General features: G+C 40.1%; 1 protein-coding gene across 2 annotated transcripts in view; it reads left to right on the top strand.

The window, feature by feature from the left end:
- Positions 1-17,521, top strand: part of NALCN (sodium leak channel, non-selective) — a 263,906-nt gene that overhangs the window by 112,488 nt on the left and 133,897 nt on the right. For both annotated transcript variants that reach the window (XM_060079639.1, XM_060079640.1), the window contains 2 exons: positions 2,326-2,493; positions 4,849-5,040. In XM_060079639.1, the coding sequence (XP_059935622.1) occupies positions 2,326-2,493; positions 4,849-5,040 (360 nt within the window). The remainder of the gene's footprint in view (positions 1-2,325; positions 2,494-4,848; positions 5,041-17,521) is intronic.

The raw sequence follows: 17,521 nt of genomic DNA, 5'->3' as shown, positions 1-17,521 counted from the left end.
AGCAAAAGTTTTATTACGTTTGATTACATCAGGTGATGGTACAGATTTAGGACAAGAAACACTTTCCTACCTTGCTGAAAGGCAAATGACAACGTAACATTTTGAAAGTAATCTCTTAATGCTTTCTAAAATTTAAAGTGGGCAAACATGTCCTTTGCCCCAGAGGTACCAGGTTTGAGACTCTACTTATAGATAGGAAAGCCCAATAAAAACTGATATTGCATAAGGATGGTCAGTACAGTCTGTTTTTGAAGTAGCAAAATGCTTAACCACTTTTCCTGATGATTCCTTATCCAAGAAGTACCGCCCTTTAACGAATCAGTAGAGAAAATGTTGAATTGAATAAACATTGAATACCATGCAAAATTATGCAGCTGATAAAAAGAATAAGTAGAACTTATATTTCTTAACCTGAAGACACGTCCATGATTGTTAGTGAGAAGCTGCAGAATGACACATAAAATGTAAGCCCATTGTGTGATTATGTATGTTTGGATGAGGAGGGAATATAAAACATGGTTACCATGAATCACCTGGGAAAGGTGGGCAGGAATTTTATTAATATTTGTGTATTTAGGATTATTTCACAGTTAAAATGTATTACTCTGTTACACTTTTTTTTATTGAAGTATAGTTAATTTACAGCGTGTTAGTCTCAGGTGTACAACAAAGTGATTCAGTCAAATACATATATATATATACACATATATATGTGTGTGTGTATATATATATATATATATATATATGTATTCTTTTTCAGATTCTTTTCCATTATAGGCTATTACAAGATTTTGAGTCGAGTTCCCTGTGCTATAGAGTAGATCCTTGTTGCTTATCTATTTTATATATAGTGGTGTATATATGTTACTCCCAAACTCTTAATTTATCTGTCCCACCCTCACTATCCCCTTTGGTAACCATAAGTTTCTTTTCTGTGTCTGTTACATTTTTTAAAAGGGACGTGTCAATTTAAATTAAGAGGCAAGGTGGGTCTAGAGAAGTAATGTTAATCTCCTCCTCACACCTAAATTAACCATCTGCAATCCCTTTAAGTTTCCAGTCCTAAAAATGTTATTATTAAAACTCCACTTTCCTCACATTTTCCAAATGTGTGTGGAAGAAAATCCCTTCCATGTTGGCCTAGAAAAAGAGAAGCAAGCTATCCTTTATTCCTATCTTCCAACAAATCATTTGGTATCTTCTGACAGGGATGTGTTATTACTAGTGCTCTTTAATTAGAAGTTAATCTTATGTCACTGACATGTACACACTACTGTATATAAAATAGATAACTAATAAGGACCTACTGTACAGCACAGGGAACTCTACTCAGTACTCTGTAATAACTTATATGGGAAAAGAATCTAAAAAAGAGTGGATGTATGTATAACTGATTCACTTTGCTGTACACCTGAAACTAACACAACATTGTAAATCAACTATCCAATAAAAATTTTAAAAAGTTCATATTATATTGCCATTTTAATTCCAGTTGTAAACTTCTTTATAAAATGAGTGCTCTTATCCATAGGACAAGTAAACAAAAAATAATATGCTATGTTTGTATATGTACTTTATAATATTGTTATTTGCAATAGCAAATTCCTAGAATTAATGTGATAGATTAAGAGATCGAACGAATTTATTAATAACACAGTAATGTCGATTGTTAATTTACAAAATTAATAATGTAGACATATTAACATATTAATTTATGTGTGCATATGCACACACACATAAACTCCTTGTTATATTGGGTTGGCCAAAAAGTTCGTTTGGGTTTTTCCCTAAGATGTGATGGAAAAACCCGAACGAACTTTATGGCCAGCCCAATAAAATCCAAAATTCTCTGCTGTTTATGTGACCCAAGATATAAATGATATATAAACTTTTAAATTGTAGTTTAATTACACTTAGTAATATGTAAGTGTAATTATACTATATCATGTGCATTGTAGAAACTTTTTTTAGAAAATACAAATTATAGAAAAATGCAGCCTTTCTGTATATAGTACTGTAATTCTATAAATGGTGATGACTTTTAATTAATATCAAGTGATGAATAATGAGGAAATAATACCACTCACAAACATTTAACATTTTAACATATTTTTCTCTGATTGTTTAAGATATATTTGGTCTGTGATGTTCTAGTTGGTGTGTTTCAAAATCGTATTTTTAACAATATTGTTCTAGATTTTTATATGATATGGCTCCTCATTTTATATGATAGTGGCTAAAATTCATGCACTAACAACCATATGAAATATTTTGAAATAAATTATAGTTTTAGATTACAATTTCACTGTCCCTTTGTTCCTCTAGGTGGCTTTTACGGTACTTTTTGATTTGGAAGCACTTCTGAAGATATGGTGTTTGGGATTTACTGGATATATTAGCTCATCTCTCCACAAATTCGAGCTGCTGCTCGTAGTTGGAACCACTCTTCATGTATATCCAGACCTTTATCATTCTCAATTCACATATTTTCAGGTAATACGAATAATGCCTATTTATCTTTAGAATTTTTTTCTTTCCAGGGAAAATACCAACAACTGTAGTAAATACAAACTTCAAATAGGCCCTGTGACATTTTAAATACCAAAAATAGTGCATTCATTTCATCGTTTTAAAAACTCTGAAAATTCAGAGTAATAAATGGAGATGTTTTACATACAGTTCATAAATCAGCACAGTGTGTAGAAGTACATATTTTATATGTACATGGATATTATGCATCTGTGCATACATGTAAAATTTTAAACTACATCAGATGTTGACACACACTTTAAAGAGTAGGAAATATGAATTTAATTCCAAGTGTAGTTCTCCCTTCTCAATAAGTCTAAATATGTTTGCTCAACACTAACTTACAGTTGAAATAATAAGAAATAGAACTTACCTTTACAGATTGTAATTAGTCATACTTCATTATTTATGAATTCCTATTATTTTCTTTGTGATGATTAAATAACAATACCTATAATTTTTTAATTTGTGTGGGGGTAGCAGGTAAATGTGGCTTCAGGGATGGCCAAATTCAGAGGCTAACATGGTATTATTGGGACCCCATCCATTTCTCCACTCACCTTTCTTCTGTGTTGGTATCATTTTTAAGCTCTCTTTGTCCATGTGGTGGCTAAGATGGCTCCCAGAAGCTCAGGGCTTATGTGGCTCTTCCAGTAATTCCAGCTGGGGCTAAAGAATAGGACACCTCTCATAGGTCCTGCAAAAGTTCTGATGACTAAGGTCATTGTGAATACCCTGGCCAGGCCTGGACCATGGGGGTCAGGAAGTCCCTTCTGGACCTCATAGACTAAGAGCAGAGTGGGAATGATTTGCCAAAGGAAAATCAGGAGGATTAGGAAGCTAGGGTTGCTGGAAGAATCCAAACGCTTGTTATTTTGTATAAAAACTTAAATCTAGGTTTTTAAAGCATTTCCTGTTCCTTACTTTATTCTTTCTTCTCCTGAGAAGCCTTTACAGACACCTTAAGCTCTTATTGATATCGAGCCATCTTGGACTACCATTCTACTTATCATCTTTCATTTATACCAAGACCACAATTTTCCTATTTTAATATCTCTAAACTGGAATCTGTCTTATAATCAGTGGTGTGTTATGCTTTAATTGGTGGCATTTTTCAATTTCTCAGTGGTACATAAAAAAAAATCAATGGCATCTTAGACTTGTTGAAAAATGCTACTTTTCCATATTGTATACTTCAACTTTTAATTATATTCTACTTTATGTTTTTAATCTTATGGATATGCCCTTAAGAGCTGTGCCTTTGTATTAAACTCCCTTTGTAACAGTAATAGCCATTGAATCTTATTTGTCCAACACAGTGTTTGGCACATAATAATATTTGTTAAGTGAATGAGAAAATTAATTAGTTATGGGTGGGAGTTTTTGCATATATAAATATATATATATATATATATATATATGCAAAACATTTAAACATGTGTGCGTTTGGATAACCAGCTGAGCACGTAGAACAAAGTTCTAAAAAATACAGGGCTCGCGTAAGATAGAAGTGTGTTTCTCTCCAGTTGGTGGGAGTCCAGGGCAAGTAGGTGGCCCTGCTCCCCAGGGCCATCCAGAAAGCAGGCCTGTTGGGTTAGACTGAATCTATCATCTTCTATACGAGGCTTCTATTTTTGTTCCAAAGGGACAATTACAGTTTTTTTAATTTCCCAGCCAGAGGATGGTATAAAAAGAGCGTCCAGGGCAAATTATTTAATTGAAAGTGCAAAAATCACATTTTTTCACATTCCATAGGTCTGAACCTAGTCCACCGGCCACAACTAGATACAAGTGGGGCTGGAAAATGCAGTCTGTAGCCTTGCTAGCCTAAAATTCAGCAAGTTCTGTTAATTAAAGGAAGGCTAGAATAGATCTTAGAGTAGCAGTCTCAGCCATGAGTAAAGACTCCTTGATAGATGGATTTTTTAAATTTCCTTTTGAATGTACAGTAATCCCTAGGAAAGTTTGTTTTATGAGACAATGAATATGCCTAATATTGAACTAATGTTTTCTTTGATATTTGAACGTTAGAACAAATGTCAATTTTATTTCAACAATATGTGTTAATTAATGCCACTTTGAATTATCACATCATATATTAAAACACTGAGTTGTCACCATTTTCCTTCATTCCTTTGGGATTTATTGAGTTCTTGCTATATGGCAGTCACTGAGCTACTGATATCTTAGTTATTAAATTGTTTTATCGCTAAATGCAATTTTATAGAGTGCTATGAAAAATGAGATTTTAGTATGAACTTATTTAAGATTCAGTATAAATAAACGATCGAGTGTGTGTGTTTTTCTCTCCCACAATAGGTTCTTCGGGTAGTTCGGCTTATTAAAATTTCACCTGCATTAGAAGACTTCGTGTACAAGATATTTGGTCCTGGAAAAAAGCTCGGAAGTTTGGTTGTATTTACTGCCAGCCTCTTGATTGTCATGTCAGCAGTTAGTTTGCAGATGTTCTGCTTTGTCGAAGAGCTGGATAGATTTACAACGTTTCCAAGGGTAAGAACAAAAACTGCAGTCAGTTTAATTCATTTATTCTGAATTAATATCAAAGTAATTTCACTTTAACAGTGGTTTTAAAATATTGTCTTTTTTTATAACTTGGAGTAATTCAGTTTTAATATTCACAGTGGTCTTTTCTGCAGAATACAGGTGTTTGAGAACATTTTCAGCATTGTCAGATTATGTGCCAATTCTAAAATTCTGGAAATAATCTAATAGAATGAGATGCAGAAACCAGTAAAGATGGAAGATAGGGTTCTTAGTACCTATACATGAAAATATAGCAGAACTTTAAAATTATTAATTTAAAAATGTTTAAAATTTGCTTTTATGTGTTTGTGAGAGCTAACATTTTAAATCTGTTTTACAGTTCATATATATTTTTATGTCAGGCATGATCTAGAAGGAAATTTTATTTTCAATATATAAATTTCACAAACTCTTCAGATTTGAAGTGTCTTTAAAAGATCATCTAGTTAATAACTCTGTATTCTTATTAGAATTCACTTAGGCTAAAAAGAAAGTTAAAAACCAGTCAATCCATAAAGAACTTGTGTAGAAGATACAGCGCCTAATCAGAACGACCCTGAAATTTAACTCCATGTGGATTTAGAAATATGAAAAAATATAATGACCAAGGCAAAGAATATATATAGATATTTTTATAGACTTGGGGTAAGAACAACATATATTTTTTAAAAAAATAAGCTTTGAGGGCAAACGTGTCTGTAACATAACAGATAGACAAATATACCCTGGGTTATTTTTTTTAATTTTAACAGATAGACTAAAATACTCTGGGTTATTACTTTTTTTTTTTTTTTTTTTTTTTTGCGGTACGCGGGCCTCTCACTGTTGTGGCCTCTCCCGTTGCGGAGCACAGGCTCCGGACGTGCAGGCTCAGCAGCCATGTCTGCTCCACGCGGGGGCCTCTCCCCACGTGGGGGCCTCAGCTGAGGCACTTTTCTCCATCCTGACTCAGTACATTTTCACTTCTAGCCCTTCCTCTAGTCATACCCCTACCCCCTCCCCTGTTCATAAAAGGGCAGGAGCTTTGCTCAGGGCTCCTGGGCAAAGATCCCTCCCTCGTCACCATGCCAGGGCTGGCCCACCTGCCCCTCACCCAGTGCTGCCCAGTGGGCAGAACGGGACCTGGGCAGCGGTGCCGGTTCCTGCCTGCCGCCTGCACTGTGGCTGAAAGTGAACCAAGGCTCGCTGTGACTTTTGGCTCGGCTTGCTGTCCTACAAGACCACCTTGACACCCGCCCTGTGCCAGTGCCCTGTGGGCTGCCTTCGGGACCTCCTGCCAGCGTCCTCTTTAGCTCACACATCTTTATTGCCCTCTCCTTGCGCTCTCTCACTGGCATTTAATCGTGATCACGCTTTCACCAACTTAACAGTTCCTTGGCTTTATGTCCTCCTCTTGTCAGCGACTGTCCTTTCTCATTTAAGTTCTGGAACAAGACACAGCTCAGTTCAACCTTCAGCACACGCTGTCGCCATGACCCAGAACACGGTTCTCTGTGCACTTCCTCTGGCTCCATCCAGCTGTTCCTCACTAACTTCCTGTTCCAGGGAGCCTTCCTGGATTCTTCCATTCCTGGTTATGGCCCTCACCTCGGGGTTCCCAGAGCACCTTGTGCTTGCCTTTATCAAAGCCCGTCATGTTTTATGTTTACTTACTGGTTACCCCCCCTCAACTGAGAATACTTGAAGACTAGGAACTTAATTGTTTATGTCTCAGGATGGCCAACACGGCCTGGCTCTTGATAGGCACTCAACAAATGCCTGGCAATGAGTAACACATTTAGTACAAGATTAAAAAAAGTAATAACCCAGGGCTTCCCTGGTGGCGCAGTGGTTGGGGGTCTGCCTGCCGATGCAGGGGACACGGGTTCGTGCCCCGGTCCGGGAGGATCCCACATGCCGCGGGGCGGCTGGGCCCGTAAGCCATGGCCGCTGAGCCTGCGCGTCTGGAGCCTGTGCTCCGCAACAGGAGAGGCCAAGGCAGTGAGAGGCCCGCGTACCGCAAAAAAAAAAAAAAAAAAAAAGTGATAGCCCATATAATATATTTGAAATTGGCATAATACAGAGGCTACTCTGTATTAAAGACAAGGCTGCTTTAGATCCAGTCCTGCCTTAGCCCCTTGGGATTTGCTCTAATTTTCCAGCCATAATTGTAATCAACTAGCATTGCATTTTCAGATCTCCAATTACTCAGTTGTGCTTTTCCGCCTGATTACTGTGACCATCTTAATGAAAGCAGCCAGCGACTATGGGGCCCCTAATCAGTTAGTTATACAGCAGCTGACAGCGTTGACATGGGAAGTGACTAGGTGTCTCCTTGCATATGAACGCAATTAAGAGTTAAATTCCTGAATCATAATCAAATCTTGCAAGAAATGTTAAAAATATTACAATTACAAAAAGCCATCATTATCATTCCCAGCCAAATAAAGCATCATCTGTTGGTGGCACTTGCCTGATATGAAGTGATCAGGAAAGATGATTGTAAACACAGGGCAGACGATGCCTGATTTTTGCGGGTCTTGCCCCCTTCCATCCTCATGGGACACCTCCCTCATTACTCGGTGGCTGGGTGTTGAGGTAGGTTGGTTAATTATATTATCAGCCAAAGCACAGCACATTAGGAGAACAGATTTTCTGTAAGAAAAATCACGTGATCCATCCCAATGCAAAATCGGAACTTTTAAAATCAGCAATTGTTTGTATTATCTTTACTTGGATCCACTCCGTCTTGGACGCTAGCAACCCCCATCACACACAGGGCCATGGGATGCAGGAAGCAACGGCAGGAAGGCGTGAGAGGCTCAAGAGAGGACCGGTTGTGAAGAGAGGAGCGTTCTTGGTGCAGGGGACCCAGCATCTGTGCCCGGGAGATCATTACTCTGGCTGTCTCTGGAACCTGACCTTGACCCAGCCATCCGGGGAGATATAGTCTCTCTAGGGAAATAGGACTAGATGTAAAACCCAACACTGGTTTGATTGGACCTGATTGTATCCTGGGCTCCAGCAACCTGCTGTGAGACCCCTCTAAGAGGAGCTGATATGGACCTGGGAGGCTGGTTTCCCTTCCAAATCCCAAGAAGAGAACCCTGGAGGGTCAGAGGGACACAGGAGACAAGAGCAACCCGGGCTCACTAAGTAACCGCCCAGTGCCTTGACCCTCTGATGCAGCTCCATCTACACTGGAAGACCCCGGGTGCTTCTGGAGATACTCAAAGGTGAAAGGATACTAAAGGGATTAGGATTATTCCACCGGTTCCCCAGTGGGTCTCCATGCCTCATTCGACCACACTGCAGCCTGTGATCCATTTGCAGTAAAACTGATCCTTCTTCGATGTAAACTGCCTCATGGCACTCTCCTATTTAAAATGCTTCAAGATTCTCCTTTCCCTCAAGATAACAAACATTTTAATAGGGTTTTCAGTATCTTTTCCTCTCTGGCCCCGTTTACCTCTTTGGGCTCATATTTCAGGATTTCCCCCAACACACCTTTCAAAGGCAGAGATGGTGTCTGCCTTTTTTTTTTTTTTTTAATTTTTTAGCCACGCAGCATGTGGGATCTTAGTTCCCAGACCAGGGATCGAATCTGTACCCCCTGCAGTGGAAGCTCGGAGTCTTAACCACTGGACCACCAGGGAAGTCCTAACGGCGTCTGTCTTGCTCATTTAAATCCTCCATGTTTAGCACAATCCTTGCCACAGGGTAGCTGGTGAATAGGTGTTTGGATGAAGAATGAATAATAGTCCTGGACCAAAACAAACCTCTCCTATCCTTCCACACTGTGTCAGGCTCAGCAGGACAGATGCCTTCTTCTGCTGTTGTCTACAGCTCCGAGACCCCTGTCAGCCTCCATCACTGCCCTTACCCTCATCCCATCAGTAATGTCTGCATAATTCTGTCTGAATGCTTTGGCTGCAAGTAGCAGAAAATTGAGTCCAACTAACTTAAACAATTAGTAAATTTATCTCACAAAATTCAAGGGATTGGGTAGACTTCCGGAAGCCAGGACTCTGGGTCTTTCACTGAAATTCTCTCAGTTGTTGTCATGGGTTAACTTATGTGCCCCCAAAAGATGTGTTGAAATCCTAACCCTCAGTACTCCCAAAATGTGACCTTATTTGGAAATAAAGATAATCAAGTTAAAATGAGGTCATTAGGGTGAACCCTAATCCAATATGACTGATATTCTATAAAAAGGGGAGATTTTGACAGCGAGACAGACATACACAGAGAGAAGACAATGTGACACACATGGGGAAGACGGCCATGTGATTGTCATGACATCTACAAGCCAAGGACCTCCAAGGATTGTCAGCAAGCACCCAAAGCAGAAGAGGCAAGGAGAATCCTTCAGAGGGAGCGTGGTCCTGCCTTCATTTCTGATTGCTCGCCTCCAGAACTGTGAGATAATACATTCCCACTGTTTGAAGCCACCCAGTTTTGGGTACCAGCAACCCTAGCAAAGCAAAGCAGTTTCATTGTCCATGTGTTGTCTTCATGTGTTAACAAAATGGTTGCAACATCCATTTGCATGGATGTTGCATTTTCTTACATTTGCAACACTTTCAGGCTTCGTGATAAAATCTAGAAGAAGGAGGGTCACCTCCACCCAGATCTCCTTCTTAGAATCAAGGACACCTTTCCCAGTGCCTTCCCCCCCGCCCCGCCTCTGCCCCCCAGCAAACCAGCTCTCAGCTCTCATCCAGAAGGATCGGGTCACTTGGTCACTACTAAATGAATCGCTGGCAAGATGGCTAGAGTCAAGGTGATTGGCTTGGATTCATCATAGGGGAGGAGATGGATCCTGGGGAGACAACCGCAGAAGCCACTACAAAGGTCAGACCCAAAACCTGGACGAGATTTCTGTCACTCATTTCTGCCTCTGAAGCTCCCATATGCCCTGTGCAAACAGGCTGTGTAGATAGACACAGAGTAGGAGGAGGGCTGGTGTTTAATTTCTCTCCCGGAAGCATCTGGGTCCCAGCTCCTTTCCAAGATGCCCACATAGGACCTGCCAAGCAGCCAACATAGGGCCTGGCACACAGTGGGTTCCTGCTTCCCATCTTTATGGTTACTTCTGTCGCACACCATCGACACGTATGCAAGGTCTCATCTTCTCTACTAGACTGCAAGTAGCTTGAAGTTGGCAGCACTGTGCTCTTCCCTCCTGACACCTCTCAGAGCACTTACTAGCACTGTGTCATGGGACCTGCAGCATCAGGACGCAGAGACAGAGAGGAAACAGCCAGAGGAGCCTCAGCATAAACCCCGTGAGACGGAGGAAAGGAGCCTGAATGTTTTCAGTGGGGAAAAAAAAGAATGACATATTGACGCAATTTAATAAAACAACTTTGTCATCTCAAGCCAATAACTTTCTCTTCTAATTTGGACAAAACAGACACACCGCTAAGTAGAAATAACAAGATCAAGTCCTGCTGTGAGGCAAGATCCCGCCGTTCCTGTTTTGTTGGGACTAATAGGTTGTACTATAAGGAGAACAATTAGATGAGCTTTTCATGAAGGAAAAGCCCATACAGGTCATGAGACAGGTTACTATAGGCAAGAGCCACATCTCTCTGTAACAAAGACAGAAACAGTTTTGCGTTTTGTCCTGGTTGCCCGACAAAAGCTCATGTGTGCAATTTCACCACTGTTCTTGTTCTGTTTATCCCTCTACTTGGTATATGAAGAAACTTTCTTCTATGTTGCTAAAATACTTGCAATAAACATCCCCTGTAGAGCTTTTTTTTTTCCCCTGTAGATCTTTAAATAGCTCAATATCTTTATTCCTTTTAATTTCCTACTGAAATAACAATAAGCAGGCCTCATTTGTTTTGCATTCCTACAAATGGGGATAGTTTTTATTCGTAAAGAATACACTACCCTCCATAATACAGGGTACTTGAATTTTAATACTGTTTATTTGATATGTTTTCTTAATTTGCATTCTCTAAATACTAATTACTTGCTCTATTGAATTTTCACTTATAAAACCATGTCCAAAGCAGTTAAATAATATAAGCAGTAAATACTATAAAACACTTAATTACAAATTAATTTCCCTGTTTCCTCTCACCACCAGAACGGCTAATCATGCTTTTAGTTGCATTGAAAGAATTACTGAGAAATTTGAAGAAACAACTTGCCCCTTAATTTTTTTCAGCATTTGCCATTTGCTACATTTTTAATCAATTCAGGGTTTACCTTATCTTCAAAAGGATAATTAGTTCAATTTATATTGCCGAAATCTTTATTAATTTTTGTTTTTTATTGTTTGGTCTTCCATGTATTTTTAATTTTTCGTGATATAGTTCAGGCATGCAAAAGTATATAAATAATAATAAAATGTATTCTTCTGTGGCCATTTGCAGTTCAAAAAGCAGATTAGCAATGGATCTGAAGTCCTCGAGCACATGCCCCTCATCCCTCTCCTCCCTTTTCCACAGAGAACCGCTTTTCTGAACTTGATGTTTGTCCTAGTACATCCCTTTATGCCTTGAACACATATATAGGCATCAGCTGAGAATCACATATCTTTTTGCGTAATTTAAACCCGCCTTATGTGGTCTCATACTGCACTGTTTCTTCTGCTAATGGCTTTTTTTGCTCAACACTGTGTGTGAGATTTACCAATATGAGTACTTGTATCTATATTTTATTTATTTCCCTTGGGGTATAATATACAACTATACATTGCACCATATTATATATATATATATAGAGAGAGAGAGAGAGAGAGAGAGAGCACTATTCAGAGAAACACTGCACAATTTATTTTCCCATTCTCCCGTGTGGTAGGTGAATTCTAAAATGGGTTTCCAAGACATCTGACCCTCCACATAATCTTCTCCCTTTGGGTTTGGGCAGGACTTGTGAATATGATGGGATTTCACTCCTGGGAATAGGTTGGTAATGATGGAACTGGAGTGAATCAAAAAGGAGGTTCTCTTGGGTGGGCCTGACCTAATCAGAGGAACTGGGCCCCTTCTGAAGAGAGAGCTTCAAAACAAGAGAGGGTCTCCAGTTGGCCTTGGACAAGTCAGCTGCCATGTTGTGAAGGGCCATGTGGCTAGGACCTGAGGGTGGCTTCTGGGGGCTGTGAGCAAGAAACAAGGACCCTCAGGCCTACAAACGCAGGAAGGGAATTCTGATAACAACCCAAATGAGGGTAGAAGACCCCAAGTTCCAGATGAGACCACAGCCCAACCTACACCCTGATTTCAGCATCTGAGACCCTGAGCAGGGAACCCAGTTACACCCCGCCCACACCTCTGACCTACAGAAACTGAGATAATCAGTGAGTGTTGTTTTAAGCCATTCAATTTGTGGTTTGTTACACAGAAATAGAAAGCTAATGCATGCAGGTTTGAGAGGTGTGTTTCTAATATTTTGTGACTCCTAACAGTGCTGCTCTGAGCATTGCATGTTAACTTGCACACATCTGAATTCTGCACTTGTGAAATTCTGCGCACGTGAAAATACTGTTAGGGTGTGCAGCTAAGACTGGAATTGCTGGGTCTTAGAATAAAGACATCTTCAACTTTAATAGATAGTGATAAACCTGCGTTCCAAAGTACTGTTACCAATTTATCTGGCATCTGTAATATATGAGAAAGTTCTCAGCTTCAACTCAGCAATATTTGGTCTTGTCAGGCTTCGTTTGGCTTCTAAACATTTAGTTCTTCGTTTAACCTGAACTGACTTCTGTGGCTGCTGTAACAAGACAGGGACCAATCTTATTTCTGTTTGCCTAACCCACTGTCGCAGTACCATTTCCTGACCGGTCTGTCCATTCCCCACGGTTCTGTGGTACCAGCTGTGTCAGCACACGATTCCACATGTGTGTGCCCAAGTCAACTCACACACGCTCCCTTTTCATCTCCTTTGGCCATTGAATTTTTTTCTGCTCAGCCTCCACTGAAGCCCAGTAAATATCCAGCTTAGCAATCTCCACCTTTCAGGGGTCCATGACTTTGCCGCTTGTGTGACGTGACATTAAAAACCAAAGTCTAGCAGAGCTCATAAATCCCCTAGGGAGGTGCCTTTTCTTGACTCAAGCTGCCCGTTAGTTTTTGGTCCTGGAGTTTCCATTATATTCCTGGATCGTAACTAGGCCTTTTAAAGGATGTCTGTTGCATGTTGTCCAGAATTTCCTATGGTTTTGTGTGTGTGTGTGGTGCACGGGCCTCTCACTGTTGTGGCCTCTCCCGCTGCAGAGCACAGGCTCCGGACGCGCAGGCTCAGCGGCCATGGCTCACGGGCCCAGCCGCTCTGCGGCATGTGGGATCCTCCCGGACCGGGGCACGAACCCGTGTCCCCTGCATCGACAGACGGACTCTCAACCACTGTGCCACCAGGGAAGCCCCCTCCTATGGTTTTTAAATCATTTTTTCCTCTTGTACGATCAGACACTGATGTTCTGTTATAAATTTTTGAGGCAAAAAAGGGAAAAAGTAAACCACTCTGTTGCCTATCTTTCAGATAGATAGCTTTATTTTTTTTCCTATAGGCACAACCCAAGGCCAGGCATCCTAGCGTCTGCTTTCCCCACCTGCAGCCTCACATCTCTCTGCATTTGTTTGCATTACAGTTATTATCTCCACTTTGATTCTTTTTTTTAATTGAGATTTTTTTTTAATTTTATTTTTTGGCCGTGCTGCACAGCACGTGAGGTCTCAGATCCCCGACCAGGGGTCAAACCCGTGCCCCCTGCATTGGAAACGCAGAGTCTTAACCACTGGACCGCCAGGGAAGTCCCTCCACTTTTATTCTTATATCCTCATATTTATACATCTCTTTGTATTTGCTTGCATTACAGATATTATCTCCACTTTGTTTCTTAAATCCTAATGTTTATACTCCCCTCATCTGCTACACCCCCGGAAGTTTTCCACAAATACTGCATATTTCCATTCACGGTGAAGACTAAATACATTGTGTGCCTATTTTGTTGTTGTTTATAATTCAGCAGCATTCTCCATGTGATGGAGCTATGCGGTGGCCACACATGAACCGACGTGCTTTCGCTTACAGCAGAGTTGAGCACATAAGGACGAACTCAACTTATCCCCTAGTAGAAACATAAGAAGGCACTCAAGCTAGAAAGTGAAATGTGCTCCAGTAGATGTAGTCAGTTGTAAAGTAATATCACAGATATCCTGGAGTGTACTTAAAAATTTCCAGGAACCTATTATGTGCTATGTATTGTGCTTCCAACTACTGTTTCATCTTAATAAGAGAGGAAGAGATTGCTTCCAAGGAAGGAAGTCTGCAGAGCTTTATGAAGAGTTGTCGTCAGGGGTAAATATGATTCCCCAGGAGGATTTGGGTAATGGCATTAAATGAGAGTATTCTATGTAAGGAAAACAGAGTGAGCACATCAGAGACATGGAGAATCACAGCATGAAAGGAACTGCAGTGTCGGGCTGGAGCCTGACCATTGGGTATCTTCTGAGGTTGGGATTGTGACACGGGGGAGCCATTGAAGATTTTTACTTTCTTTGTTATTTTTCCTGGAGAATACTGGAAGAGCTATTTTGACGAACATGTTATTTCTCTGAGGAGGTTTTTCATTGAACAAAACTCACCTTTATTGACCAAAGACAAAAATTCACGATCAGTTGCGGAACTTCTGGCACCTTCAGGGCAGTAGGGGAGGTAATTTTTTATTTTATCTGTGTGACCACTACTGGGTCAAATCTGCCACAGGCTCGTAAAGTCAGTCCCATCTGAGGCCTTAAGCCAAATTGTCATCCATGCCTGGACATGGCCCTGCAATAGAAACTAGCAATTTGGTTTAAATTTTAAAGTAATGCAATATATAGCTTAATGTAACCACTTCCCTCATAAAACCTGAAAAATTAACTCTATTTCCTTTCTGCTATAGCATCTGAGGTTCTTTGGCTTCTATTTGAATTTATATTTGTGGTGATTCATCAGTGGCCTAGTGACAAAATACTATCCTGTGCTCTTCCTCTTGGAGGATGATTTTAATGCAGCACGAATCACACAGAAATGGCCATATCTTTTCCTGTGGCTGTGTGTTGATATCACTTACTACTGAACTTCAGTATTCAAGGAATTATTACATTTCTTGAATAAAGCATCCTTCTATTCCTACCCCTGATCCCAGAAGCATATTCTTTGGGGGAGAACCTTTTTGTGCACCTTGTCATATTTTGGTAGTTTTCTACCAGTCATCTTGTAACTGAAAGTGGGGTCCGGCCGTTTGCAGCTCAGAAGCCATTAAAGAGGCCAGGTTGGTGGAAAGGAAAGTTTCCTTTGTTTCGGATGCTGGCAACGGCGGGTGAAGGCGGACTCCTGTGCAAAGGCCGACTCCCCTCGCTGACAATCAGGGGGCAAGAGCTTTTATAGGCGGAGGGAGGGGCTGCATGCAGAAACAGCACAGGCAGCTCCGACCGTCATCTTGACATTGGTCACTGGTCGTCTGACCAGCGTCATCTTGATTGTTTTAGGTACGGTTAATCTTCAGTTCCAGGGTCGGTTTGTCCCCATTTCTTTGAGGCCTGTTCTCGGAATTGTGGCAGCTTATGTCATGGCTACAGCCTGGTCATCGTGTAGTTAACTTCTTCCACCTGGTGGCGGTTTCAGTCTCTATAAGACAGCTCACAGGATATGGCTCAGAATATTATCTATAGCCCTTAAGGAGGAACTAAATGTCCTTGACTATGCTTGATGACTAAACTATCATTATTTGGTCTCCTTGGACTGTTTTCCTTTGTTTCTGCATTTTCTCACTTCTCTGATTAAACTTATTCTTTGGCTAAAGTTTTTCCACAAACAAAAGGCAGGCTGAGGACATGGGGAGCAAGGACAATAGGGTCCTGCTCCGTTTCAATCTTATTTGTAGTTTTCCAACTAGTAGTTACCATATTACATAAATATTATTTTAATAATCAGTCTACTCCATTGCACCAACTTCAAAAATCAGTGAGAGTTGTTAATGAGGAATATGTGTGTGTCTCCTTCAGTTAAGATGAGTTTCTGTGAGCATATTTTCACTGATGAAAAGCTAACTATATTTTAAATACTTTGTTGAGTCTTGCCTACAAAAAAATACAATCTATAGTCAGACATTTCGACTATTCTCTCGTGGTTACATATAATAAAAACAGAGCAACAGTAAATATCTTAGAGGATTATTAGAAAGTTTAAAGGATATAATATATTCAGACTAGTTAACATTGTGCTGACAATGTAACAGGGAATCAACAAGCAGTAGGAGCTAGTGTTTTTCTTAAATAACGTGGAAATCCAGCTTCTTAGCATGAAACACTAAATTCCTGGCAATAATCACATAGCCCGACATAAAAGGGTCCCTCAGTAAATCATTGGGCATTAACTGTACAGAAAGCATTCAGTTTTCTGTATTGCACTGAAAGTTTAAAAATCCACCCCCATTCTGGCTTTGACTATTCTTTTTACTCACCCTTTGCAACTTTCAACAAAAATGCAAAAAGTAAAAAATTATAAATAAGATTACTGCTGGAATCTGAAATAGCTTATCATTCACTATTTCACATCTGGGACTAAATGCAGAACCATTTAATGACTGATGTATAGATTCATTCTTTCCCCACTGCCCACCCCTTGGGTACAACTGCCTACCTCTACAGAGGATTCTCTCCAGGCTTCTCAAACATCGTCTCTATGAATCAATGTTAAAACCTTAATGTCTAGGAAACAAGACAGGATAAAAATATATGTGTGCATGCGAGTGAGCATGCATGTAGCTGAGTACATGTGTGTGCAGATGGGGGCGGGGTGGGGTGTCGGGGCTAAGGGAGCTGTACTAGGCAAGTGGAAGTGGATGGGTTGCATCCTGTAATCTTACATTGTGCAATACAAAAGGGGAAAAACAGTACAGGCAGGGACTAGATATAGAAAGAACCCTGGTAGCTAGTTCAGACTTAAGTCTGTAGTATTGTTTTTGTTGTTATTTTAGTTTTCCATGTGCCATTAATTCAATTCAGAATCTCAGGAATAAGGCAGTGAGCAAAGATCAAAAATCTCACCTCAATCCAACAGAAATGTAGTGGATACATTTCTGAAAGAAAAACTCTAGAAATTTGACAATAAAGCATGCATAGTTATATGAATGACCAAAAAGAGAATTCCACTAACAATGTAGGCAAATGTCATACTTCGTGTCTCTTTGGATAAGCCATGTCGTTTCAGGTTGATTGAAAAAAGGAAGTAAAACCAATTGGAGGACTATGGAAAGGTACAACAAGATAAAGGAAAGGGAATACTATCTTGGAGCATGAGGAAGAATGCAAATTTCTGCATTATTCAACTAAATAAATAATAATAGACTTAAATTGCAGGTAGTTGAGCAATACACGGAAAGAAATGTTTATTCTATTTTGCCTTAATCCAAAAAGGCTATAATGTATCCAACAAGAATTATACCTAGGTCCAATAAATTTAA

This window comes from Mesoplodon densirostris, chromosome 17 (assembly GCF_025265405.1).
Source record: "Mesoplodon densirostris isolate mMesDen1 chromosome 17, mMesDen1 primary haplotype, whole genome shotgun sequence".
Lineage (NCBI taxonomy): Eukaryota > Metazoa > Chordata > Mammalia > Artiodactyla > Ziphiidae > Mesoplodon > Mesoplodon densirostris.
Note: the sequence above shows the minus strand (reverse complement) of the source record. Positions and strands in the feature narration are given on the sequence as shown.